The sequence below is a fragment of the Polypterus senegalus genome, chromosome 10 (genome assembly GCF_016835505.1).
Source record: "Polypterus senegalus isolate Bchr_013 chromosome 10, ASM1683550v1, whole genome shotgun sequence".
Lineage (NCBI taxonomy): Eukaryota > Metazoa > Chordata > Cladistia > Polypteriformes > Polypteridae > Polypterus > Polypterus senegalus.
Window position 1 is genome coordinate 142,715,725 of NC_053163.1, and position 27,507 is coordinate 142,743,231.

The 27,507-nt window shown below is 35.5% G+C and overlaps 1 protein-coding gene across 1 annotated transcript in view; it reads left to right on the forward strand.

The window, feature by feature from the left end:
- LOC120537750 (mucin-16-like) overlaps positions 1-27,507 on the forward strand; it is a 46,687-nt gene that overhangs the window by 7,567 nt on the left and 11,613 nt on the right. The window contains exons 2-28 of the mRNA XM_039766920.1: positions 377-460; positions 1,454-1,551; positions 1,692-1,759; positions 2,743-2,912; positions 3,136-3,159; positions 5,911-6,078; positions 6,840-6,940; positions 7,170-7,237; positions 8,937-9,106; positions 9,321-9,344; positions 9,663-9,776; positions 12,398-12,481; positions 13,466-13,563; positions 13,704-13,771; positions 14,754-14,923; positions 15,147-15,170; positions 17,928-18,095; positions 18,857-18,957; positions 19,187-19,254; positions 19,788-19,957; positions 20,172-20,195; positions 20,784-20,897; positions 22,423-22,523; positions 22,759-22,826; positions 25,099-25,268; positions 25,479-25,502; positions 26,098-26,211. Of these exons, the coding sequence (XP_039622854.1) occupies positions 377-460; positions 1,454-1,551; positions 1,692-1,759; positions 2,743-2,912; positions 3,136-3,159; positions 5,911-6,078; positions 6,840-6,940; positions 7,170-7,237; positions 8,937-9,106; positions 9,321-9,344; positions 9,663-9,776; positions 12,398-12,481; positions 13,466-13,563; positions 13,704-13,771; positions 14,754-14,923; positions 15,147-15,170; positions 17,928-18,095; positions 18,857-18,957; positions 19,187-19,254; positions 19,788-19,957; positions 20,172-20,195; positions 20,784-20,897; positions 22,423-22,523; positions 22,759-22,826; positions 25,099-25,268; positions 25,479-25,502; positions 26,098-26,211 (2,655 nt within the window). The remainder of the gene's footprint in view (positions 1-376; positions 461-1,453; positions 1,552-1,691; positions 1,760-2,742; positions 2,913-3,135; positions 3,160-5,910; positions 6,079-6,839; positions 6,941-7,169; positions 7,238-8,936; positions 9,107-9,320; positions 9,345-9,662; positions 9,777-12,397; positions 12,482-13,465; positions 13,564-13,703; positions 13,772-14,753; positions 14,924-15,146; positions 15,171-17,927; positions 18,096-18,856; positions 18,958-19,186; positions 19,255-19,787; positions 19,958-20,171; positions 20,196-20,783; positions 20,898-22,422; positions 22,524-22,758; positions 22,827-25,098; positions 25,269-25,478; positions 25,503-26,097; positions 26,212-27,507) is intronic.

A 27,507-nucleotide genomic window follows, 5' to 3' on the forward strand; every position in this document is an offset into this window, starting at 1 on the left:
GCATGGGCTAAATGTGTCTCTGTAGGTTTTTCTGGGTACTGCAGCTTTTCTTCCACATCTCAAACATATGCTTTTTAGGTAAATTGATGATTTTAAATAGTTCAATAAAATTGTGTGCATAAGTGTACCCTGTAATGGACTGGCATCCTACCAAGAGCTGATTGCTGCATGGCACCCAATACTGTCTGGGATAGGTTCTACCCACCTTATAACCCTGAATTGGACTAACTAATAAATTGATGGATTCTTACAGCTGAATCCCAGTAGGTAAAGTTACTTGTTAATTATTATGTTGAACTGACCATGTGTTCTTACATTTTGTAGTAATTCTCCTTAGCTATTGGTTAAAATGTTTCAATATTTCATCTTTTTACAGTACTATCTGCATCTACAGCAATCTCCACTGCCACTACTACCATTTCAACCACCTCATCAACAGCTTCTTCTGTCTCTAATTTACGTGAGTTCATTAAATTTTGTTTGTATTATAGGGTATCTTTTAGCAGCTTGTTCTTTTTACAAAAACTAATGCTAGGACAAGAAGTTAATAAATAAATTAAATAGTTTCAAACTATAACATTGAAAAGCAATTAATGGAAAATGTCTCTGAAAAGTCACCTTCCTATGCATGGTAGAATTTATACATTAAGTGTCCATAAGCTAGTAGAAGGCTGTATTTAAAGAAGTATAGAACCTGTTTCCTGAAAAGTATTACCCATATTTTGTTTCTATAAACTTTTTTCTTATTATGTGCATTTTATTATCATTTTATGCATTATCTACTTTCCTACTGCTACAGTATTTCCTATTCTAGGGCAGCACGGTGGCGCAGTGGTAGCACTGTTACCTCGCAGTAAGGAGACCAGGGTTCATTTCCCAGGTCCTCCCTGCGTGGAGTTTGCATGTTCTCCCCGTGTCTGCGTGGGTTTCCTCCGGATTCTCCGGTTTCCTCCCACAGTCCAAAAGCAAGCAGGTTAGGTGTATTGGTGATCCTAAATTGTCCCTGGTGTGTGTGTGTCCTGCGGTGGGCTGGCGCCCTGCCCGGGATTTGTTCCTGCCTTGCACACTGTGTTGGCTCCAGCAGACCCCTGTTACCATGTGTTAGGATATAGCGGGTTGGAAAATGACTGACTGACTATTTCCTATTCTGTCCCAAATAATGCTACAGTTCATTTTATCAGCAATGTACAGAATGCCCTACCTCCTGTAGGCAAAACACTTATCCATCTGAAGACAACTCACAAAAACCCGTCTCTACACCCATTCCAAGGACATTGAGAGTTTCCAATTTTAGGTCTTTGAACTTTCCTTTGAGAGGGAGCACATGTATATTCAGAACAAAAAAATGTTTTAATTTGATTTTGATTAAAACTTAAAATGAAAACACCATTTCATATGCAACTACTGTACTTTAATTGTGTACCAACAAGTAATTTTCTGGATTACTTTGCAGAATTGATACAGGTTACCATTAATTTCACCCTGACAAATCTACAATATGTAGCAGACCTTAACAATGAAAACAACGAGGCACTGAATATCACGTCTCAGGTAAGTCTTTGAAGCTGCATGATTTTACTTAGCAACTAATCATAAAAAGGAAGCATGTTAAACACAATTTCTTATCACAGATTTACTCAAAATCAATCAGAAGTTCAATTGATAATAAATATACGTTCATATTTCACCAGGTGGAAAAAGTCCTTCAAAACAGCTCTTTGGCTCCAGTCTTTACAAGTTGCCATTCTGTATCCTATAGGTGAGACACAATGTTTTGAACTTCTTACACCAAAGACGATTCTAGGAAGATGTGATGTAGGAACTTTAAAGTGACATGTATAAGTTAGTGTGGGCATCCATATGTGTGTGGGGCCTGTGATGAAATGTTGCCCTGTCCACTGTTGGTTATCACCTTGCACCCAAAGCCGCTGTGAAAAGCACCAGTTTGCCATGGCACTGAGAGGGATAAGTGGATAACAAAATGAAGGGATAAATTCTGAACATTTACCAAATCTGGATGATATGTGCAGAAGCACTTACAAATGAGTCAGACATAAAGTGTCATGTATGTAAAATAATTGGGTACAAACAAGTTATGAACAGAGTAAGGAAGAATTCATTCATCATTCATCTATTTATTCTCTTCAGTAAAATTAGGGTGCACAGGAGGCCATTTTGGCAACAGCATCCACAAGTACAGAATCAACTTCAGATGGGCTGCTGGCTGACCATAGAACTCACTGACAATCATTCACCTATTAAATAAAATGAACTGCACATCTTTGGGAATGCACAAAAGAAAATCAGTGCGCAGTACTTACAGAAAAAAATAGTGGAAAAGAAAATGCAAAATCCTTATAAACAATGACCAAATGAGGCTTAAGATTTGTTTTCCAAAATTTAAAAAATGTATAAAAATAAAAACAAAAATAAAGTGAAACAATGAATATCAAAGTATCATTCTTCATTAAGCATTACCACACAATCAGAAATAAATAAACTTGAATAACAGAGGACTCTAACCATAACTTCTTGTATGACTCTCAGTGAAACAATGGAGTCTTTGAGAGATACTAAGGCACAGGCTGGGTTTTATGCTCTAGTAATTGTTTACAGCAACTTCTGGGAAAAAAAAAGAAATTCAAATTAATATAAGACATAACAGTATAAGGAGAGGTAATGCTACAAAACAAGTATTTTACAATAGAAAGTCACACTAATCTGTTATTTATTTGATTACAGCCCAGGTCCCAACAACAGTACGAAAGCTGTCATAAGCTGCTTATTCAAGAATGACTTATCACCACCACCTTTCAATAGATATACCATCTATCAGCTGCTTGATAGCGCAACTCAAACTACAACAAAATTGGGACCATATACATTGGAGCCAAAAAGTCTTTATGTGAACAGTAAGTGTCAATGCTACAGTCAATGCTATTTATTTTCAAAGTAAAAAAGAAAAATCCATCACAGTGTGAGTTGCTTATTCCAGCATTCACATTCAAAGATATGGGCTATGTGAGATTTCCACATAAGCAAAGATTTTATTGATTTTCAACAAGTAACAAAATTAATTCAATTCATGACTGTAATGTAGTGTTTCAAATAAAGAATGATTTATCTTTCTTTCAGATTATGGGGGACCGACATCTAAAAGTAAGTACAATTTGACTGTAAAAAAAGTGTAATTTATCAAACAAGAAGGTCATACACTAGAATGTAAAAGTTAATTGTAATATTATTTTCAGAACATTAAGTGGTAACTGAGGCAGAGGACTATACACTCACGAGTTTTATGTGAAACAGGGAAAGACATATCAAAGTGTGCAGAACCAGCGTATAGTGCAAGGATGGCCCAATACACTTCTTTAATGTACTCCTACCTCTGAAACAAATTCTAAGCTATTTAGTGGTTGTATATTAGTGTATCCACCCTGCGATGCACTGTTGCCATCTGCAGGGATTGTTCCTGTGCTGTATGAGTACTGGGATAGTCTCCAGCTTCCTTGTGGTCCTACTCAGGAAAAGTGGGTGTAGAAAATTGATGGGTGGGTGGATGGTGCTCCTATTGAATATGGCTTCCTATGTCTTAAGCCTTACATAAAAAACTAGAATCCATACCTCATCCAAGCCATGGAAGCATCCATGAAGCAAAAAAGCCAAAGGAGTATGTAAATAAAAATTAGTGAGGCATTATACTTACAAGATCAGTACTCTTGAACATCAAACAATCAATGAACTGCTATGGGAATCTCAAGCCTTTCCTAGGATCCTATAACTTTTTCCTTTAAAATTTACATGAGTTCCTAGGAAGATGTGGTAGCACCAAGTCAGAATAAAAATTCACATTAATTTTTTCACATGAAAATTGGTGACACGACAAAAGAATATGGGACCAAAAACTGCCCATAGGAAAAATGCCAACAGCAACACATGCACAAAGTTAGAGGGTTTATGTTTCCTTCTCAGATAGTCAATGAGGAGAAAAGTACAGGATTCAATCTTGTAAACACAAAAAAGACAAAAATGTGTTTGCCTACATGTAAAAATGTAGTTATGTTTAAGTTTTGTGGATTGTGATGGGGGGCCTACTGCTTTTACAAAGCTTGAAAAGACTGCCCCTTCAGAGCAAGATTTGTTCAAATTAAAATCCATCCAGATTAATTGCAATAGTTAATATGGACAGGGGCCATAAATTGCACAGTAGAGCTATTCTTTCCTTTATATACTTTTCCATTTTCTCTCATTTTGAGTATAGTGTTTCTCCTCATGTCATGGGGTTTACTTTGCCATTTTTTTTAATTTAAATTATATTATTTTTATAAAAACTATCTTTCCAGTAAATAAAACACTTATTTCTTTTCACTGGTAAAAGAGGCTTCCATATCATAATTGAAATTATATTCATGATTCTACAGTATATGTAAAGGACAGATTACCAGCAAAGAAGGGATTACTAGCTGTATCTCTTTATTGTCTGCAAATGCAATGTAACCTACAATCAATGTTTAGGCCTGTTAGGGGAGAGAATACTTTTTTTCTCTTTAATTCATGATTTAGACCTTTGACACTGCAATGATAGATTCAATCAGTTAAACAATTTAAGTAAAAAGTGTTAAACTAATGTTAAATTACATAACATTCTCAAATACGCTTAGTCCAATTTAGATTCCTATCTCAGCAACAGTAGCACAAGGCATGAAAATAGCTCTGATTTGATTTTATTCCAACTTTTTTATTATGGTTATTCATTTTTATATTTTTTTACATTAAAATGATGTCTTTTTTGTTCTGTTTCTGTCATGTTCATCGCCTTTCCAGGACTGGCAATAATGCCCATTGATGGTTATGTGATTTCACATCGGCACTGCATGTGACATTAAAGTGATAAGCATTTAACAATCAAACATTCCAATAAATTTTAAAATACATAAAACAAACATCATGGATTAGAGATTAGTTGAGGAAAGGCTTAACAGTAACAATAAAATTTCTTATGAATGCTTTCAAATCCCATGTTTTTTTGCCAAACATTTCAACTTGAAAGAATTAGAAAATACCTGCAAATTATATACCATTCAACTTTTCTTGATGTTTAGTTATGAAAGACATCAATCCTTTTGGGGTTTCCTACCTATTTATGACTTTCTACACCCAAAAATGGCCATTTGTGAACAATAATTTTGTACAGGTATGATAAAGGGTAAACTAAATGGTGTCTTGAGCAAAAATGATCAGAAGGACTTGTATTTGTGCAGGTCACATGAACCGACCCCGGAGGTTCATGGGGTCAAAGTAAGTCCTGTTTACAAAAGTTCTAAAAAATTGGGTATTAGCAATATAGGCATGTGGAGTGTCATTTTGCCATTTCAAGGCTACTGATCATGAATATGATATTTTTGCTGCCTTATTCTTTCCTGGTGGTCCAAACCCTCTAACTCCCAGAAGGCTGAAAATGACAAATTTCAAACACAAGCATGTGCGGTATCATTATGGAATATTTCAAGGCCAATAATTACAAATATGATGTTATTTTTCATATTTTTAATTCTTTACTAGGGAGCTAGCTCACTAAGGATGTGTACAATATGGTGAAAGATGACAAACTTTTACAATCAAGAATTTTTTTACTTGCATTGAAAACTAAACACATAAACACTAGTATTATCTGTGTTGTGCTTGTTTACATTTCATCTAAAATCTGGGAAACAGAAATGTCCTGTTTTTAGTGTGAAAGGATAAATGATAACATTTAATGATCACATGAACATTCTAATTTGGTTGAAACCCTAAATTCACTAGTTTAAAGAAAATTCTAAGTCATCTTGTCAAATGGTCAGGCAGTGGCTTGATGTAAACAGTTGGTATATTTCTTTAACTTGTAAAATATTTTTTTACAAAACACAGTTCCAGTAGTCGGCACTTCAACCAGTACAGCATCTTCAACGGTTAGCACCTCAACCAGTACAGCATCTTCAAAGATCAGCACCTCAACCAGTACAGCTTCTTCAACAGTCAGCACCTCCACCAGTACAGCTTCTTCAACGGTCAGCACGGCATCTACCACAAGTACAAGTAAGAACATAAACTAGACTGATAGATGTAATTTCCTTTGCATATGATTTGCCTAGAATTTAATCTCATTTCAAAAATAACTTCAAAAAGGTTATGTTAAATCATATGAGGAAAGGACTTTCAAAGTGGTATAATAACATTTAATTTTTACTCAGATGCCAGCCAGCTCCGATATTGAGAGCCTTACTGAAGTGGCATCTGTCATAAAGTAATAAGCATTCCAGGCAGTTTCCTAGGAGTACTATTATTGCTGGTAACATCTGACATTTTGTTAGTATTAGTATTAACAGGACAGTGGCAGAGTGCACTGTCACCTTACACATCCAGTATCCTGGGCCTACATCTGGTCATTGTTAACATGGATTGTCCATGACCTCCTTGAGTGTGCATTGATTATCTTCCTGGTACTCTGTTTTTTTTTCTCCCATGTACCTAAAGATGCACTGATTGGTGAACGTGTGAATCAAACTGCGTCCCTTTTCAGTATGTAGGCCTTCAGATTGATTAACACCCTGTCCAGAGTGGCTTCTGTTATGTACTCAAATTTGCCATGAAATTATTCAGCCCTCCACCAACATCCCTGTGACACTAAATTGGATTAGGCAGAATTCCAAATATGTTATGATATAGTATGGTAAAGCAATGATTTTCAATCTGTACTGCTCCAGAGATTTGAAAAGAATAAAGCTTGCTAAATGTACAAAGGCAGTAAAGAACACTGATTTATATATTAAGCTAGACATAACTTTTTGTTTTTTCAGATCTAATTCGTGTTACTGTTAACTTCACCTTGACGAATCTGCCCTTCACATCAGCATTGAATAACAAAAACAACATTGTAGCAAAAAATGTTTCATCTCAGGTAAGTCTCTGAATATTTGTGGAATTTACTGAATAATAACTTTCATTAAACATAATTTTGTAAACCTATACTCAAAACATTTCAGAGTTTCATGTTGGTACTTTAAAACTGTTCACAGAAAAATTATATCCCTATATAAGTACCAAACCATTGTTCTTAATGACCTCAAAATAATTTAAAATCAGTTATGCTAATTTGGTGTGCAATTTTTTTTTTTAATCATCCCTAGGTTGACCAAATTCTGAAGAGCAGCAGTTTGGCTCCCGTCTTCTCATCTTGTCATTCTTTCAGTTATAGGTGAGGAGCATTTTTTTTTTTCAGTTGTATTCAAACATCTCACATCAAGGATAATTCTATGTAGACATGATGTAGGAACTTTAAATTGGCCCGGTTTGAGTGAGTGTGTGTATGTGTGTGTGTGTGTTCTGTCTCAAACAGGTGAGTTTTGGAAATGTTTTCATCCTCATTGTGTAACTGCTAATATGGAGTATAAAGTCATATCTCCTATTTGAATGCCTCTTATCTGGCAAACTAAATATTTTTGAGCCATGTTTAATTTTTTTTTTACTTGAGTTTATTCTTTGGCTTTTACAAATTTGTGTGGTTCACATGGATTATGCCAGTTACAAAATCTAAATACAAAAAATGTGGGTGTGGTAAGATATTCATAAAAATTCTTAAAAATTGCCCATTTGTAATATAAAATACTGCATCTTTAGTCACAGTATATTTTAAACAAGAAAATGGAACAGACCACCTGTAATTAAAGTTCCACTGCTGGGAACCACGCTTTGGATGTTTCTGGAGTAGTGAACGCCATGCACGTATGAACATTACATGAAGCATGCCCGTCATGAAAGGTGCTCAGATTGACATTTAAATTGTTAAAAAAAAAAACAATACAGGGTATTCGTGGTCAGGGGTTACCACACTTTTCTAAACCAAGCCCACATTTAAAATTATTATACCAACTAATAAGGGGCCCTCCATTAATATAAATCCAATGCTATGAAGCTGGGCATTATCTTGGACTTTGGTTTCTGCTAACAGCAGTCACAAAGCATGATTTTGGATAATTCTAGACCTGTTAGTCAAAGCAAAGGTTAACTATAGTAGACGATTGATGAATATGAATCCAAATATATGCCAAACGCCATTTTAATTAATTATTTTTAATGTAAAAAGAGTAATGTGATTTAAAATGGAATAAAAAGGATCTTTCAATACTTTACATTTTCAATAGGTATATACTTACATATGAATCAATATCAAAACCAGCAGAAAAGTAACTCACAAGTTTCATATAACTTATGCTAAAAGAGAAAAATAACCTACAGGTGGTCCCAAATCAGTGCAAGACTCACCCTGCTTAATAGTTGTCCAGTTTGGCTTCAGGGTTCAGCCTTTTCCTGTATTTACCAGTATTTTTTAAGGAAGGATGCAGTTTACTGAACATTTTGAACTCTAAAGGCTTTCTCTAATAACACAAAATGAATTTGTTAGACACATTAGTACCTTATTCATTTTCTATCACACTTAGTACTAATAATTCATAACATCCATCTTTCATTCTCATTATATACTCTGCACTAGAGTGTAAATATCTATAGAAATGTTCTTTTATTTTTTTACAATGTAAAAGAAAAAGTTCACATCATCAATGTTAAGCCAGAGCACGTGGCAGTGTCTGAGGGAAGTGTTTGTATGACTTTTCCTGTACCCCATTATTTAACACCAACATTACTGCCACAATATCATAACACTAACAGCAGATGAATGTATGTCTAAATAACAAAGAATTTGTGCCAATTTTACAGTTTTCAGCAGATTACGCTTGCAAACCATTAGCGGAAGTGTAAAAACAGTGGGTATGCTAGGCCAGTTATTGCTACAGTGCCACCCGTGCTAATTATGTGGGAAAACAGTCTATTATTTTGTTATACTGCAAAAAAAGTAGGAATATAACATTAGTAACCATACCTATGTTTCATTACAGTGCAGGTCCCCAAAATGTTACAAAAGCAGTGATCAGCTGTGGGTTCAAGAATGACACGTCTCCGCCTCAATTCAACAAATACAACATCTATGACCTGCTTCAAAATAAAACCCAAAACGGCACCAACTTGGGACCGTATACAATGCAGCCAAACAGCCTCTATGTGAACAGTAAGTGTCACAGCTACATTTTCTGCTAAGAGAGAAATTGTGTAAAAACAAATTAAAAGATGTTTTACTGCTTAAAATCACTTAAGAAAGAATTGAATGAGAATGGAGCTACAAGCTTAGGCACTAACTCGTGGGTTACATTCAAAAACAAAAAAGGTATTAATCAATATTTCATTACTATATTAATAATAAAATTGTTTATCTTATTTTTCAGACTATCAAAAGCAACCTACTGTTAGTAAGTATTCTTTTGAAAAATATTTCCTACAATCTAACATATTTGAAAATTATATTTTTATTATACTAAACACTAAACTAAGCAAGGACTACGGTGTCTGCGGTACACTATTTAACGTTTAATCCGACATCTGGGAAACAAAAATGTCTTCTGTTTAATTATAAAACAATAAATCATAACCATATTTAAAGATAACATGAAAATTGTTCTTCGGTTAAATCCACTGGGCTCTCGAAAAACAAATTCCGCCCAGTCATTTTAAAGATACTGGATGATATTTTCCTGCTAACTTGCAAACTTTCTTTTTACAAAACACAGCTCCAACGGTCAGTACCTCAACCAGCACAGCTTCTTCAACAGCCAGCACTACCCAGAGTACGGTACCTCCAACAGTCAGCACGTTATCCAGCGCTTCAGGAAACAAAACTCCAAGTAAGAATCTAGACAGGACTGAAAAACTTCAATTCTTTTGCACATGGTTTGTCTCAAATATTCTCCTTTCAATAATAGGTTTGAAAAGGTTCAATTAAATCACATAAAGAAAGGTTTTTCAAAATGGGTAATGCCAAAAGGACACAATTATATTTCATTTTTACTCAGACGTCTGTGAACTGGCAATAGACATTCTAGTATTTTCTTAACAGCCTAAAATATATAAAGTAGCTGCAGGTGTATACGCTTACTCAGAATGGCTGATATTGATCTCATACCATAAATGAAGTACTGTAGTCATCATCACTGAATATTCATTCATTTCCTGAACCACTCTACTCCACTGTGCATAATCTTACTAAGGCAGCATTAGGCAAAAAGAAGTAATCATTCTGGACTGTGTCCTAGAAGCACTATTTATATCATTAAAACCTGACATTTTATGAAAATAAATAAAAACAAAATGAAGGCATAGTGGGTTGCAATGCTGTTTCACACATCTAGTATCTTGCACATAAATTCCACTCCTGGCCATTGTCAGTGTGGAATCTGCATGTTCTCTTTAGGTCAACATGGATATTATTCACACACATCCACAAAGATGCACTGATCAGGTGAGTAGCCTTTTCAGGGCACTACATCCCCCAGGACGAAAAATGGCAGCTCCCCTAGAAGGCAATGGTTCCTCGGAATCCCTTGGGGCAACATAGGACATGGAGTCCATTTCCTCAGCCCTATTGGATGCCGTGAGTGCCTTGTGGAAACTTCCTATGCTGTGCCATCTAAAATTTAAAACGGACTAGGAAGAGTTTATAAATGATAATAGACTTTTTAGATTTATACAGTATATACTTTTTATAAATATCCTATTGAACAAATTAAGCTTAAGGAAGACTAATGCATTTACTGCTGAATTAGTGTAGATGAAACACAAAAAACAGGGAAATGCATTGGCTACATTGAAACTCCTTGTACTTTAATTAAATTCTTTTATATTTCAATTTCTTTTATGCTAGTTGTGGAATCTATCTCCAGCACTCTTTTGGAATTCCACATCTCCCTGTAACTCCATTGTGAACTAATTTAACAAATCCTGCAACCAATATTGTACATTTCACATTCTGGCCGAGGCTCCTGAAAGTTTTGTGCCTAACACAACTATGAATTTGAAACTACTTTCATTGAATTTATTAGTATATCAGATGAGATTAAACTGATTACAAAATGTTACTTCATTTACATGTGATGCATTCCAGTTGTGTCTCTTGTACAGTCAAACTAGACAGACTGCAGAGTTTTCCTCTAATTTCCACTTGATAACCAATATATACTAGACGATCAAATTCAGAAGTTACATATGACCTGACAGATGAATAGAGATTACACAAACGTAAATCAGTTCTTCTCATTGCAGTCAAGCTTGTAAAGCTGTTCTGTGACCTCCTCTGACCACAACATTGAAAAAATAATTTCAAAATAATCACCAAAAATGAGAAAACAAAGACAGAAACTAATAAGGAGTTAACAAAGGGAAACAACAGAGAAGTGTTTAAGTCGACATTTGAATAAAGACAATTCTACATGTTATTTACAAAATATCTGGTGGGACAATGTTATTATACCCTTTTATTATATTAATTTTAATATCTTCTCTGGGACTAATAAATTGTAATCTATCTACCTAATTTTAATTGGGTTATGACTATGTTTATTTTTCTCGCTTACATTTTTATTTTACTGGTTATAATGTATGTTTGTATATTTTTAAAAGTTTTACAGTAGACATGTCTGACTCATTTTAATATGGGTAGACTGTTGTAACACTGTACTTTCTACTTGGTATCATTAAAGAGTGCATGTATTTATACAATATATGTTTATACCTAGCAAGTTCCCATATAGAGAATTTCTTACAGTATATACAGTATGTCTACCTGTTATAAAGTACTGTTCACATACTGTATATCTATGTATCTATCATACAGTATCTTTCATATCTATCTATCTATCTATCTATCTATCTACAACAATGGACCTATGGCCAATTAACATAAAGAAAAAAAATAAAAATGATTAAAATTTTTTTTTTTTAAATTAAAGGTCAAAGTTAACAATAAGGCAGCATGTGTAAAAACAGAATGCAGTGAATCAACAAGGTTAAAGCTGGAGTACTTTTTAAATGTCTGATATTTTTTTACAACTACATGGCACATTGCCCAGGCCTGCAACTTTCTAAGTGGCATTTGCATGGGCTAAATGTGTCTCTGTAGGTTTTTCTGGGTACTGCAGCTTTTCTTCCACATCTCAAACATATGCTTTTTAGGTAAATTGATGATTTTAAATAGTCCAATAAAATTGTGTGCATAAGTGTACCCTGTAATGGACTGGCATCCTACCAAGAGCTGATTGCTGCATGGCACCCAATACTGTCTGGGATAGGTTCTACCCACCTTATAACCCTGAATTGGACTAACTAATAAATTGATGGATTCTTACAGCTGAATCCCAGTAGGTAAAGTTACTTGTTAATTATTATGTTGAACTGACCATGTGTTCTTACATTTTGTAGTAATTCTCCTTAGCTATTGGTTAAAATGTTTCAATATTTCATCTTTTTACAGTACTATCTGTATCTACAGCAATCTCCACTGCCACTACTACCATTTCAACCACCTCATCCACAGCTTCTTCTGTCTCTAATTTACGTGAGTTCATTAAATTTTGTTTGTATTATAGGGTATCTTTTAGCAGCTTGTTCTTTTTACAAAAACTAATGCTAGGACAAGAAGTTAATAAATAAATTAAACAGTTTCAAACTATAACATTGAAAAGCAATTAATGGAAAATGTCTCTGAAAAGTCACCTTCCTATGCATGGTAGAATTTATACATTAAGTGTCCATAAGCTAGTAGAAGGCTGTATTTAAAGAAGTATAGAACCTGTTTCCTGAAAAGTATTACCCATATTTTGTTTCTATAAACTTTTTTCTTATTATGTGCATTTTATTATCATTTTATGCATTATCTACTTTCCTACTGCTACAGTATTTCCTATTCTAGGGCAGCACGGTGGCGCAGTGGTAGCACTGTTACCTCGCAGTAAGGAGACCAGGGTTCATTTCCCAGGTCCTCCCTGCGTGGAGTTTGCATGTTCTCCCCGTGTCTGCGTGGGGATGCTCCGGTTTCCTCCCACAGTCCAAAAGCAAGCAGGTTAGGTGTATTGGTGATCCTAAATTGTCCCTGGTGTGTGTGTGTCCTGCGGTGGGCTGGCGCCCTGCCCGGGATTTGTTCCTGCCTTGCACACTGTGTTGGCTCCAGCAGACCCCTGTTACCATGTGTTAGGATATAGCGGGTTGGAAAATGACTGACTGACTATTTCCTATTCTGTCCCAAATAATGCTACAGTTCATTTTATCAGCAATGTACAGAATGCCCTACCTCCTGTAGGCAAAACACTTATCCATCTGAAGACAACTCACAAAAACCCATCTCTACACCCATTCCAAGGACATTGAGAGTTTCCAATTTTAGGTCTTTGAACTTTCCTTTGAGAGGGAGCACATGTATATTCAGAACAAAAAAATGTTTTAATTTGATTTTGATTAAAACTTAAAATGAAAACACCATTTCATATGCAACTACTGTACTTTAATTGTGTACCAACAAGTAATTTTCTGGATTACTTTGCAGAATTGATACAGGTTACCATTAATTTCACCCTGACAAATCTACAATATGTAGCCAACCTTAACAATGAAAACAACGAGGCATTGAATATCACGTCTCAGGTAAGTCTTTGAAGCTGCATGATTTTACTTAGCAACTAATCATAAAAAGGAAGCATGTTAAACACAATTTCTTATCACAGATTTACTCAAAATCAATCAGAAGTTCAATTGATAATAAATATAAGTTCATATTTCACCAGGTGGAAAAAGTCCTTCAAAACAGCTCTTTGGCTCCAGTCTTTACAAGTTGCCATTCTGTATCCTATAGGTGAGACACAATGTTTTGAACTTCTTACACCAAAGACGATTCTAGGAAGATGTGATGTAGGAACTTTAAAGTGACATGTATAAGTTAGTGTGGGCATCCATATGTGTGTGGGGCCTGTGATGAAATGTTGCCCTGTCCACTGTTGGTTATCACCTTGCACCCAAAGCCGCTGTGAAAAGCACCAGTTTGCCATGGCACTGAGAGGGATAAGTGGATAACAAAATGAAGGGATAAATTCTGAACATTTACCAAATCTGGATGATATGTGCAGAAGCACTTACAAATGAGTCAGACATAAAGTGTCATGTATGTAAAATAATTGGGTACAAACAAGTTATGAACAGAGTAAGGAAGAATTCATTCATCATTCATCTATTTATTCTCTTCAGTAAAATTAGGGTGCACAGGAGGCCATTTTGGCAACAGCATCCACAAGTACAGAATCAACTTCAGATGGGCTGCTGGCTGACCATAGAACTCACTGACAATCATTCACCTATTAAATGAAATGAACTGCACATCTTTGGGAATGCACAAAAGAAAATCAGTGCGTAGTACTTACAGAAAAAAATAGTGGAAAAGAAAATGCAAAATCCTTATAAACAATGACCAAATGAGGCTTAAGATTTGTTTTCCAAAATTTAAAAAATGTATAAAAATAAAACAAAAATAAAGTGAAACAATGAATATCAAAGTATCATTCTTCATTAAGCATTACCACACAATCAGAAATAAATAAACTTGAATAACAGAGGACTCTAACCATAACTTCTTGTATGACTCTCAGTGAAACAATGGAGTCTTTGAGAGATACTAAGGCACAGGCTGGGTTTTATGCTCTAGTAATTGTTTACAGCAACTTCTGGGAAAAAAAAAGAAATTCAAATTAATATAAGACATAACAGTATAAGGAGAGGTAATGCTACAAAACAAGTATTTTACAATAGAAAGTCACACTAATCTGTTATTTATTTGATTACAGCCCAGGTCCCAACAACAGTACGAAAGCTGTCATAAGCTGCTTATTCAAGAATGACTTATCACCACCACCTTTCAATAGATATACCATCTATCAGCTGCTTGATAGCGCAACTCAAAATACAACAAAATTGGGACCATATACATTGGAGCCAAAAAGTCTTTATGTGAACAGTAAGTGTCAATGCTACAGTCAATGCTATTTATTTTCAAAGTAAAAAAGAAAAATCCATCACAGTGTGAGTTGCTTATTCCAGCATTCACATTCAAAGATATGGGCTATGTGAGATTTCCACATAAGCAAAGATTTTATTGATTTTCAACAAGTAACAAAATTAATTCAATTCATGACTGTAATGTAGTGTTTCAAATAAAGAATGATTTATCTTTCTTTCAGATTATGGGGGACCGACATCTAAAAGTAAGTACAATTTGACTGTAAAAAAAGTGTAATTTATCAAACAAGAAGGTCATACACTAGAATGTAAAAGTTAATTGTAATATTATTTTCAGAACATTAAGTGGTAACTGAGGCAGAGGACTATACACTCACGAGTTTTATGTGAAACAGGGAAAGACATATCAAAGTGTGCAGAACCAGCGTATAGTGCAAGGATGGCCCAATACACTTCTTTAATGTACTCCTACCTCTGAAACAAATTCTAAGCTATTTAGTGGTTGTATATTAGTGTATCCACCCTGCGATGCACTGTTGCCATCTGCAGGGATTGTTCCTGTGCTGTATGAGTACTGGGATAGGCTCCAGCTTCCTTGTGGTCCTACTCAGGAAAAGTGGGTGTAGAAAATTGATGGGTGGGTGGATGGTGCTCCTATTGAATATGGCTTCCTATGTCTTAAGCCTTACATAAAAAACTAGAATCCATACCTCATCCAAGCCATGGAAGCATCCATGAAGCAAAAAAGCCAAAGGAGTATGTAAATAAAAATTAGTGAGGCATTATACTTACAAGATCAGTACTCTTGAACATCAAACAATCAATGAACTGCTATGGGAATCTCAAGCCTTTCCTAGGATCCTATAACTTTTTCCTTTAAAATTTAAATGAGTTCCTAGGAAGATGTGGTAGCACCAAGTCTGAATAAAAATTCACATTAATTTTTTCACATGAAAATTGGTGGCACGACTAAAGAATTTGGGACCAAAAACTGCCCATAGGAAAAATGCCAACAGCAACACATGCACAAAGTTAGAGGGTTTATGTTTCCTTCTCAGATAGTCAATGAGGAGAAAAGTACAGGATTCAATCTTGTAAACACAAAAAAGACAAAAATGTGTTTGCCTACATGTAAAAATGTAGTTATGTTTAAGTTTTGTGGATTGTGATGGGGGGCCTACTGCTTTTACAAAGCTTGAAAAGACTGCCCCTTCAGAGCAAGATTTGTTCAAATTAAAATCCATCCAGATTAATTGCAATAGTTAATATGGACAGGGGCCATAAATTGCACAGTAGAGCCATTCTTTCCTTTATATACTTTTCCATTTTCTCTCATTTTGAGTATAGTGTTTCTCCTCATGTCATGGGGTTTACTTTGCCATTTTTTTTAATTTAAATTATATTATTTTTATAAAAACTATCTTTCCAGTAAATAAAACACTTATTTCTTTTCACTGGTAAAAGAGGCTTCCATATCATAATTGAAATTATATTCATGATTCTACAGTATATGTAAAGGACAGATTACCAGCAAAGAAGGGATTACTAGCTGTATCTCTTTATTGTCTGCAAATGCAATGTAACCTACAATCAATGTTTAGGCCTGTTAGGGGAGAGAATACTTTTTTTCTCTTTAATTCATGATTTAGACCTTTGACACTGCAATGATAGATTCAATCAGTTAAACAATTTAAGTAAAAAGTGTTAAACTAATGTTAAATTACATAACATTCTCAAATACGCTTAGTCCAATTTAGATTCCTAGCTCAGCAACAGTAGCACAAGGCATGAAAATAGCTCTGATTTGATTTTTATTCCAACTTTTTTATTATGGTTATTCATTTTTATATTTTTTTTACATTAAAATGATGTCTTTTTTGATCTGTTTCTATCATGTTCATCGCCTTTCCAGGACTGGCAATAATGCCCATTGATGGTTATGTGATTTCACATCGGCACTGCATGTGACATTAAAGTGATAAGCATTTAACAATCAAACATTCCAATAAATTTTAAAATACATAAAACAAACATCATGGATTAGAGATTAGTTGAGGAAAGGCTTAACAGTAACAATAAAATTTCTTATGAATGCTTTCAAATCCCTTGTTTTTTTTTTTGCCTAACATTTCAACTTGAAAGAATTAGAAAATACCTGCAAATTATATACCATTCAACTTTCCTTGATGTTTAGTTATGAAAGACATCAATCCTTTTGGGGTTTCCTACCTATTTATGACTTTCTACACCCAAAAAAGGCCATTTGTGAACAATAATTTTGTACAGGTATGATAAAGGGTAAACTAAATGGTGTCTTGAGCAAAAATGATCAGAAGGACTTGTATTTGTGCAGGTCACATGAACCGAACCCGGAGGTTCATGGGGTCAAAGTAAGTCCTGTTTACAAAAGTTCTAAAAAATTGGGTATTAGCAATATAGGCATGTGGAGTGTCATTTTGCCATTTCAAGGCTACTGATCATGAATATGATATTTTTGCTGCCTTATTCTTTCCTGGTGGTCCAAACCCTCTAACTCCCAGAAGGCTGAAAATGACAAATTTCAATCACAAGCATGTGCGGTATCATTATGGAATATTTCAAGGCCAATAATTACAAATATGATGTTATTTTTCATATTTTTAATTCTTTACTAGGGAGCTAGCCCACTAAGGATGTCTACAATATGGTGAAAAATGACAAACTTTTACAATCAAGAATATTTTTACTTGCATTGAACACTAAACACATAAACACTAGTATTATCTGTGTTGTGCTTGTTTACATTTCATCTAAAATCTGGGAAACAGAAATGTCCTGTTTTTAGTGTGAAAGGATAAATGATAACATTGAATGATCACATGAAAATTCTAATTTGGTTGAAACCCTAAATTCACTAGTTTAAAGAAAATTCTAAGTCATCTTGTCAAATGGTCAGGCAGTGGCTTGATGTAAACAGTTGGTATATTTCTTTAACTTGTAAAATATTTTTTTACAAAACACAGTTCCAGTAGTCGGCACTTCAACCAGTACAGCATCTTCAACGGTTAGCACCTCAACCAGTACAGCATCTTCAACGATCAGCACCTCAACCAGTACAGCTTCTTCAACAGTCAGCACCTCCACCAGTACAGCATCTTCAACAGTCAGCACGGCATCTACCACAAGTACAAGTAAGAACATAAACTAGACTGATAGATGTAATTTCCTTTGCATATGATTTGCCTAGAATTTAATCTCATTTCAAAAATAACTTCAAAAAGGTTATGTTAAATCATATGAGGAAAGGACTTTCAAAGTGGTATAATAACATTTAATTTTTACTCAGATGCCAGCCAGCTCCGATATTGAGAGTCTTACTGAAGTGGCATCTGTCATAAAGTAATAAGCATTCCAGGCAGTTTCCTAGGAGTACTATTATTGCTAGTAACATCTGACATTTTGTTAGTATAAGTATTAACAGGACAGTGGCAGAGTGCACTGTCACCTTACACATCCAGTATCCTGGGCCTACATCTGGTCATTGTTAACATGGATTGTCCATGACCTCCTTGAGTGTGCATTGATTATATTCCTGGTACTCTCTATTTTTTTCTCCCATGTACCTAAAGATGCACTGATTGGTGAACGTGTGAATCAAACTGCGTTCCTTTTCAGTATGTAGGCCTTCAGATTGATTAACACCCTGTCCAGAGTGGCTTCTGTTATGTACTCAAATTTGCCATGAAATTATTCAGCCCTCCACCAACATCCCTGTGACACTAAATTGGATTAGGCAGAATTCCAAATATGTTATGATATAGTATGGTAAAGCAATGATTTTCAATCTGTACTGCTCCAGAGATTTGAAAAGAATGAAGCTTGCTAAATGTACAAAGACAATAAAGAACACTGATTTATATATTTAGCTAGACATAATTTTTTGTTTTTTCAGATCTAACTCGTGTTACTGTTAACTTCACCTTGACGAATCTGCCCTTCACATCAGCATTGAATAACAAAAACAACATTGTAGCAAAAAATGTTTCATCTCAGGTAAGTCTCTGAATATTTGTGGAATTTACTGAATAATAACTTTCATTAAACATAATTTTGTAAACCTATACTCAAAACATTTCAGAGTTTCATGGTGGCACTTTAAGACAGTTCACAGAATAGTTATATCCCTATATAAGTACCAAACCATTGTTCTTAATAAACTTAAAATAATTTAAAATCAATTATGCTAATTTGGTGTGCAATTTTTTTTTTTAATCATCCCTAGGTTGACCAAATTCTGAAGAGCAGCAGTTTGGCTCCCGTCTTCTCATCTTGTCATTCTTTCAGTTATAGGTGAGGAGCATTTTTTTTTTTTCAGTTGTATTCAAACATCTCACATCAAGGATAATTCTATGTAGACATGATGTAGGAACTTTAAATTCATAACATCCATCTTTCATTCTCATTAAATACTCTGCACTAGTGTGTAAATATCTATAGAAATGTTCTTTTATTTTTTTACAATGTAAAAGAAAAAGTTCACATCATCAATGTTAAGCCAGAGCACGTGGCAGTGTCTGAGGGAAGTGTTTGTATGACTTTTCCTGTACCCCATTATTTAACACCAACATTACTGCCACAATATCATAACACCGACAGCAGATGAATGTATGTCTAAATAACAAAGAATTTGTGCCAATTTTACAGTTTTCAGCAGATTACGCTTGCAAACCATGATCGGAAGTGTAAAAACTGTGGGTATGCTAGGCCAGTTATTGCTACAGTGCCAACCGTGCTAATTATGTGGGAAAACGGTCTATTATTTTGTTGTACTGCAAAAAAAGTAGGAACGTAACATTAGTAACCATAACTATGTTTCATTACAGTGCAGGTCCCCAAAACGTTACAAAAGCAGTGATCAGCTGTGGGTTCAAGAATGACACGTCTCCGCCTCAATTCAACAAATACAACATCTATGACCTGCTTCAAAATAAAACCCAAAACGGCACCAACTTGGGACCGTATACAATGCAGCCAAACAGCCTCTATGTGAACAGTAAGTGTCACAGCTACATTTTCTGCTAAGAGAGAAATTGTGTGAAAACAAATTAAAAGATGTTTTACTGCTTAAAATCACTTAAGAAAGAATTGAATGAGAATGGAGCTACAGGCTTAGGCACTAACTCGTGGGTTAAATTCAAAAATAAAAAAGATATTAATCAATATTTCATTACTATATTAATAATAAAATTGTTTATCTTATTTTTCAGACTATCAAAAGCAACCTACTGTTAGTAAGTATTCTTTGAAAAATATTTCCTACAATCTAACATATTTGAAAATTATATTTTTATTATACTAAACACTAAACTAAGCAAGGACTACGGTGTCTGCGATGCACTATTTAACGTTTAATCTGACATCTGGGAAACAAAAATTTCTTCTGTTTAATTATAAAACAATAAATCATAACCATATTTAAAGATAACATGAAAATTGTTCTTTGGTTAAATCCACTATGCTCTCGAAAAAAAAAAAATTCCGCCCAGTCATTTGAAGAAAATTCTATGTCATCTGGTGAGGTAGTGGCTTGATGTAAACAGCAAGGAGAGGACCAGAACTAAAGCTCACTCACAGGGGCAACAGTTTAATATTCACGTGGGGTTAGAAGAATCATTCTGAATTTGCAGAAAAAGCAAATAAAACTAATAGCACAGAATGGAAAGTTAAGTAAAGTGAGTGTGACACAACAAAAGATGAATTATCAACAATGTAAGCAAAAAAGTGATTTAAATGGAATTATAGTCTCTTGTGAGTCAGAATAAAAGATACTGGATGATAAGTTCCAGCTAACTTGCAAACTTTCTTTTCACAAAACACAGTTCCAACGGTCAGTACCACAACCAGCACAGCTTCTTCAACAGCCAGCACTACCCAGAGTACGGTACCTCCAACAGTCAGCACGTTATCCAGCGCTTCAGGAAACACAACTCCAAGTAAGAATCTAGACAGGACTGAAAAACTTCAATTCTTTTGCCCATGGTTTGTCTCAAATATTCTCCTTTCAATAATAGGTTTGAAAAGGTTTAATTAAATCACTTAAAGAAAGGTCTTTCAAAATGGGTAATGCCAAAAGGACACAATTATATTTCATTTTTACTGAGACGTCTGTGAATTGGCAATAGACATTCTAGTATTTTCTTAACAGCCTAAAATATATAAAGTAGCTGAAGGTGTATACGCTTACTCAGAATGGCTGATATTGATCTCATACCATAAAGGAAGTACTGTAGACATCATCACTGAACATCATTCATTTTATGAACCACTCTACTCCACTGTGCATAATCTTACTCAGGCAGCATTAAGCAAAAGAAGTAATCATTCTGGACTGTGTCCTAGAAGCACTATTTATATCATTAAAACCTAACATTTTATGAAAATAAATAAAACAAAATGAAGGCATAGTGGGTTGCAATGCTGTTTCACACATCTAGTATCTTGCACATAAATTCCACTCCTGGCCATTGTCAGTGTGGAATCTGCATATTCTCTTTAGGTCAACATGGATATTATTCACACATATCCACAAAGATGCACTGATCAGGTAATCAAATGTATACAGTGATGGACAGCTGGCGTTTCAGTCTGGGCAGTAGGTCCCTCAGCAGAAAAAGGAGAAAGAGTAGCCTTTTCAGGGCACTACATCCCACAGGACGAAATATGGCAGCTCCCTAGAAGGCAATGGTTCCTCGGAATCCCTCGGGGCAACATAGGACATGGAGTCCATTTCCTCAGCCCTATTGGATGCCGTGAGTGCCGCCAGGGGAGCTCATCAAAAACCTGGGGACTATTATTGTTACACCAACCCGGAAGTACTTCAGAGTCATGAGGACGGAAGAAAGCAGTACTTCCGGGATACTTGACGAGGACGGATATGGTGTTTGACCCGGAGAAGGAATACTTCTGGGTCATGGACTATAAAATGATTCAGGGAATACCAGCAAGCCGAGCCAGAGCTGGGAGGAAGTGTGACGGAGCTGCTGGGTGGAGAGGAGGATATTGTTAATTGTTTATTATTGCTTATTGAAACTGTGGAGTTTGCGGTGCTTTGTTCACTTTTTTTAAGAAAAATATAAAATATTATACTGAGTGCTTTTATACGTGTGTCCAGAACATCTGACGGGTAGTGCCTCTAGCGTACACAATACAAATGGGTCCCTACTGACTATGTGGACATTTTGATTGACTGTCAGACAAGGCTTCTTTCTTACACCCAGTGTTTCTGTGATAGGCTCTAGTGCCCAGGGTCCCTAAAGTGTATTAAGCAGAATCCCAAATATATTTCGGTATTTAGGTCAAATCAATGTTTTTTAAACTGTCCTGCTCCACACTTATTAAAAGAATGAAGCCATTATAGAACAGACTACTTGCTAAGAGCACAAAGAAGGTAGACAAAAATAATTTATATGAATCGGACTAAAATAATATAGTAAGATCTTCTCTTTGATTCTTTTTCAGAACCAATTTATCTCACTGTTAACTTCACCTTGACAAATCTGCCTTTCACATCAGCATTAAACAACAAAAACAACATCATAGCAAAAAACATTACATCACTGGTAAGTTTTTGAATCTACACTGGAATTTAAAGGAAAAAGACTTTCATTCAAAAAATTATAAGTTAATTTTTAAGTCTTTATAGAAATCATTTAAATGTTTCAAGGTGTCATTTTAGACTGCTCACAAAATAGTTTTAATGTGTAGAAGAACCAAGCCCTTGGTCTTAATGACAGCAAAAGAAGTAAAAGCATAAATGAAGTTAAGTTGTTGCTCAAAATTATTTTTGTTCCCCAGGCTAACCAACTTCTTCAGAACAGCACTTTCGCTCCCGTGTTTTCATCTTGTCATTCTGTTAGTTACAGGTAAGGCGCACTCTTTTATAATTGAAATCAATCATCTCAAATCAAGGAACATTCTATGGAGATGAAATGTAGGAACTCTAGATTAGCCCACTGTCAGTGAATGGGATGTCTGCATGTCTACCCCGTGATGCACTGCTGGCCTGAAAAGCGTCACACTCACCTTACAAACAGAGCTGTATGGATTGGCAAACAGCTACCCATGGCCATGAAAGAGATAAGTGAAAAACACTTGAACAAAATGATGTACACCTTATTATTCACAAACTTGTTGGAAGGTATTGGTTTAATGTCTCACAGAAGTGTATGATGCATACACAAAGCAGAAATGATGTGCCAAGGGATTATGTCATCTCACGTCAAGTTACAGAAATACATAAAAGGGGGAAAAAGAAAGTGCCTGAGCAGCAAGAAAAAGTTCAGAGAGAGAATGTGCAGCTCCTTCAGTACTGTCACACCTGAAGACGAAGACAATGTGAAATCACTAGGTAGTGAGGACATCTAAAAGATGAGATGAGACTCCAGCTACAGTGAGCAGCAAAAGGATATCACCAGGGTAAAATGAGTCACAGTATGGATATTCTGATGTACCATAACAGTATTGAGAGAGAAGGCGTGGTAGGCCAGGTTTTGTGGGAGTTCAAGATGCACCCATGCTAGCAATGTGAAAAATGAGCATTATTTTACTATAATAAAACAGGAAAGATACTTTAGTAATCATTATGTCAAATCATAATATAAACCCAACCACTTGAAAAGAATTCCTACCTACTTACAGTAAGAAGTTAATTTCAAATAGTAAATGACCATAATATATACACATAAACAAATTCATGACAAGCTTAATTAAAATGACCTAGAAACAATAATGAGGCAAAAGTTAACTACTAATTCTGCAGCTACATATTTAGCCAAGTATGACAAACAATATATTCACTTTCTACTTCAAAGTTTTATCTATACATATAAAGGAGAGTTGGGATCCGAGAGACTGTGTTTGTGTGTTTGTGGAGGGATCGAGAGTTAAGGCGGGTCGGGGAGTCACGTGATCATCTCCCTCCCATTCACGTCATTTCATTCACTTCATTTCGCTCTGAGCTGAGCTCCGCAGCTGACGTGGTCTTGCCGTTCTTTTTCCTTAATGTTTAGTCCTCTCTCCTTTACTGATTTACTGTTTACTAGACGCAGTACTTACTGAATAGTATTCTTTCCCTTTAGTGTTTCTACTTAGTGTTTCTTAGTGTTTAGTAGACGCGTGTGCCAGTGTTCCGGCGGTGTTGCAGTTTACTGTTACTTTCTACTTCATTTTGTACTTTAGTGTTTAGTAGACTTTTACTTTATCTCATTTACAGTTGTTCTCGGCGGTTTTGCCGTTTTCCCATTTCTATTTTTATGTAGCATGTTCTCGAATTAGTCATAGAGAAAATGTATATACTTTGGCTCCAGCAGGACAAACCAAAAATGTTGTATATAAAGAAGCTCTATAAGTTGCATGTAGATACATAATTATTCCAACTACAGCGACTTCAGCGAAGCGCACGTGGTCTTCTAGTAGACAGATAATTCTGTTATCCTCAATTGTGACAAAGGCCCCATCAGTTTATTTGCTTGACTTCAAGGACTCTGTCTCTTCGACTGTTAATTGCTTACGGCCCCAGTTTCTCTCAGGAGGATCACAACTGCGGTTTCTCAGTGAAATTATTTTTTTTTGTTGGGGTGTTGCAAGCATGGTGTGTCATCGAGATACATGCCAGTTTGTACAAATCCACCAAGGGGTGCTTATGAAGTCATTGACGATGAAAACTAGTCAGTGGTTCTTCAATTTGTATCCTTCTTGTTCCTTTCTTTCCAGTAGTTGTATAGCTTCAGAACGCTCAGTTGCTGACAGTACCTTGATCCCATAGACCGCAGAATCAATGCTAAGCCAGAGCACGTGGCAGTGCTTGAGGGAAGTGATTGTAAAACTTTTCCTGTGTCCCATTATTTAATCCCAACATTAAAGCCATGACAATAAAACACCGATAGCAGATGAATTTATGTCTAAATAACAAAGAATGTGTGCCACTTTTATAATTTTCTGTAGATAAATTTAACGAAATGTTATTATTATGCTTGCAAACCATGAGCCGAAGTGGAAAAACTGTGTGTGTGTTTGGCCAGTTATTGCTACAGTACCAACCGTGCTAATTATGTGGAAAAAAAGAGTCTATTATTTTGTTGTACTGCAAAAAAGTAGGAAAATGACATTAGTAACCATAAATATGTTTCATTACAGTGCAGGTCCCCAAAACGTTACAAAAGCAGTGATCAGCTGTGGGTTCAAGAATGACACGTCTCCGCCTCAATTCAACAAATACAACATCTATGACCTGCTTCAAAATAAAACCCAAAACGGCACCAACTTGGGACCGTATACAATGCAGCCAAACAGCCTCTATGTGAACAGTAAGTGTCACAGCTACATTTTCTGCTAAGAGAGAAATTATGTAAAAGAAATTAAAAGATGTTCTACTGCTTAAAATCACTTAAGAAAGAATTGAATGAGAATGGAGCTACAGGTTTAAGAGCTAACTTGTGGGTTAAATTAATGAATAAAACAGATATTAATACTTCATTATTAAATTAATAATAAAATTGTTTATCTCTATTTTTCAGACTATCAAAAACAACCTACTGTTAGTAAGTATAGTTTTGAAAAATATTTCCTACAATCTAACATATTTGAAAATTATATTTTTATTATACTAAACACTAAACTAAGCAAGGACTATGGTGTCTGCGGTACACTATTTCACATTTCATCTGGCATCTGAGAAACACAAATGTCTTCTGTTTTAGTATAAAACAATAAATCATAACCATATTTAAACATATCATGAAAAATTGTTCTTTGGTTAAATCCACTGTGCTCTCGAAAAACAAACTCAGCCCAGTCGTTAGAAGAAAATACTATGTCATCTGGTGAAATAGTCAGGAAGTGAATTGATGTAAACAGCAGGGAGAGGACCAGAACTAAAGCTCACTCACAAGGGCAACAGTTTAGCATTCACGTGGGGTTAGAAGAATCATTCTGAATGTGCAGCAAGAGCAAATAAAGCTAATAGCACAGAATGGAAAATTAAGTAAAGTGAGTGTGACACAACAAAACATGAATTATCAACAACGTAAGCAACAAAGTGATTTAAATGGAATTATAGTCTCTTGTGAGTCAGTATAAAAGATACTGGATGATAATTTCCAGCTAACTTGCAAACTTTCTTTTCACAAAACACAGTTCCAACGGTCAGTACCACAACCAGCACAGCTTCTTCAACAGCCAGCACTACCCAGAGTACGGTACCTCCAACAGTCAGCACGTTATCCAGCGCTTCAGGAAACACAACTCCAAGTAAGAATCTAGACAGGACTGAAAAACTTCAATTCTTTTGCACATGGTTTGTCTCAAATATTCTCCTTTCAATAATAGGTTTGAAAAGGTTTAATTAAATCACTTAAAGAAAGGTCTTTCAAAATGGGTAATGCCAAAAGGACACAATTATATTTCATTTTTACTGAGACGTCTGTGAATTGGCAATAGACATTCTAGTATTTTCTTAACAGCCTAAAATATATAAAGAAGCTGCAGGTGTATACGCTTACTCAGAATGGCTGATATTGATATCATACCGTAAATGAAGTACTGTAGACATCATCACTGAACATCCATTCATTTTCTGATCCAGTCTACTCCATTGTGCACAATCTTACTCAGGCAGCATTAGGCAAAAAGAAGTAATCATTCTGGACTGTGTCCTAGAAGCACTATTTATATCATTAAAACATGACATTTTATGAAAATAAATAAAAACAACATGAAGGCACAGTGGGTTACAATGCTGTTTCACACATCTAGTATCTTTCACATAAATTCCACTCCTGGTCATTGTCAGTGTGGAATCTGCATGTTCTCTTAAGGTCAACATGGACATTATTCACACATATCCACAAAGATGCACTGATCAGGTGATCAAACGTATACAGTGATGGACAGCTGGCGTTTCAGTCTGGCCAGTAGGTCTCTCAGCAGAAAAAAGGAGAAAGAGTAGCCTTTTCAGGGCACTACATCCCCCAGGACGAAAGATAGCAGCTCTCCTAGAAGGCAATGGTTCCTCGCATTTCCTTGGGGCAACATAGGACATGGAGTCCGTTTCCTCAGCCCTTTCGGATACCGTGGATGCCACCAGGGGGAGCTCATCAAGAACCTGGGGACTATTATTGTTACACCAACCCGGAAGTACTTCAGAGTCATGAGGACGGAAGAAAGCAGTACTTCCGGGATACTTGACGAGGACGGATATGGTGTTTGACCCGGAGAAGGAATACTTCTGGGTCATGGACTATAAAATGATTCAGGGAATACCAGCAAGCCGAGCCAGAGCTGGGAGGAAGTGTGACGGAGCTGCTGGGTGGAGAGGAGGATATTGTTAATTGTTTATTATTGATTATTGAAACTGTGGAGTTTGCGGTGCTTTGTTCACTTTTTTTAAGAAAAATATAAAATATTATACTGAGTGCTTTTATACGTGTGTCCAGAACATCTGACGGGTAGTGCCTCTAGCGTACACAATACAAATGGGTCCCTACTGACTATGTGGACATTTTGATTGACTGTCAGACAAGGCTTCTGTCTTACACCCAGTGTTTC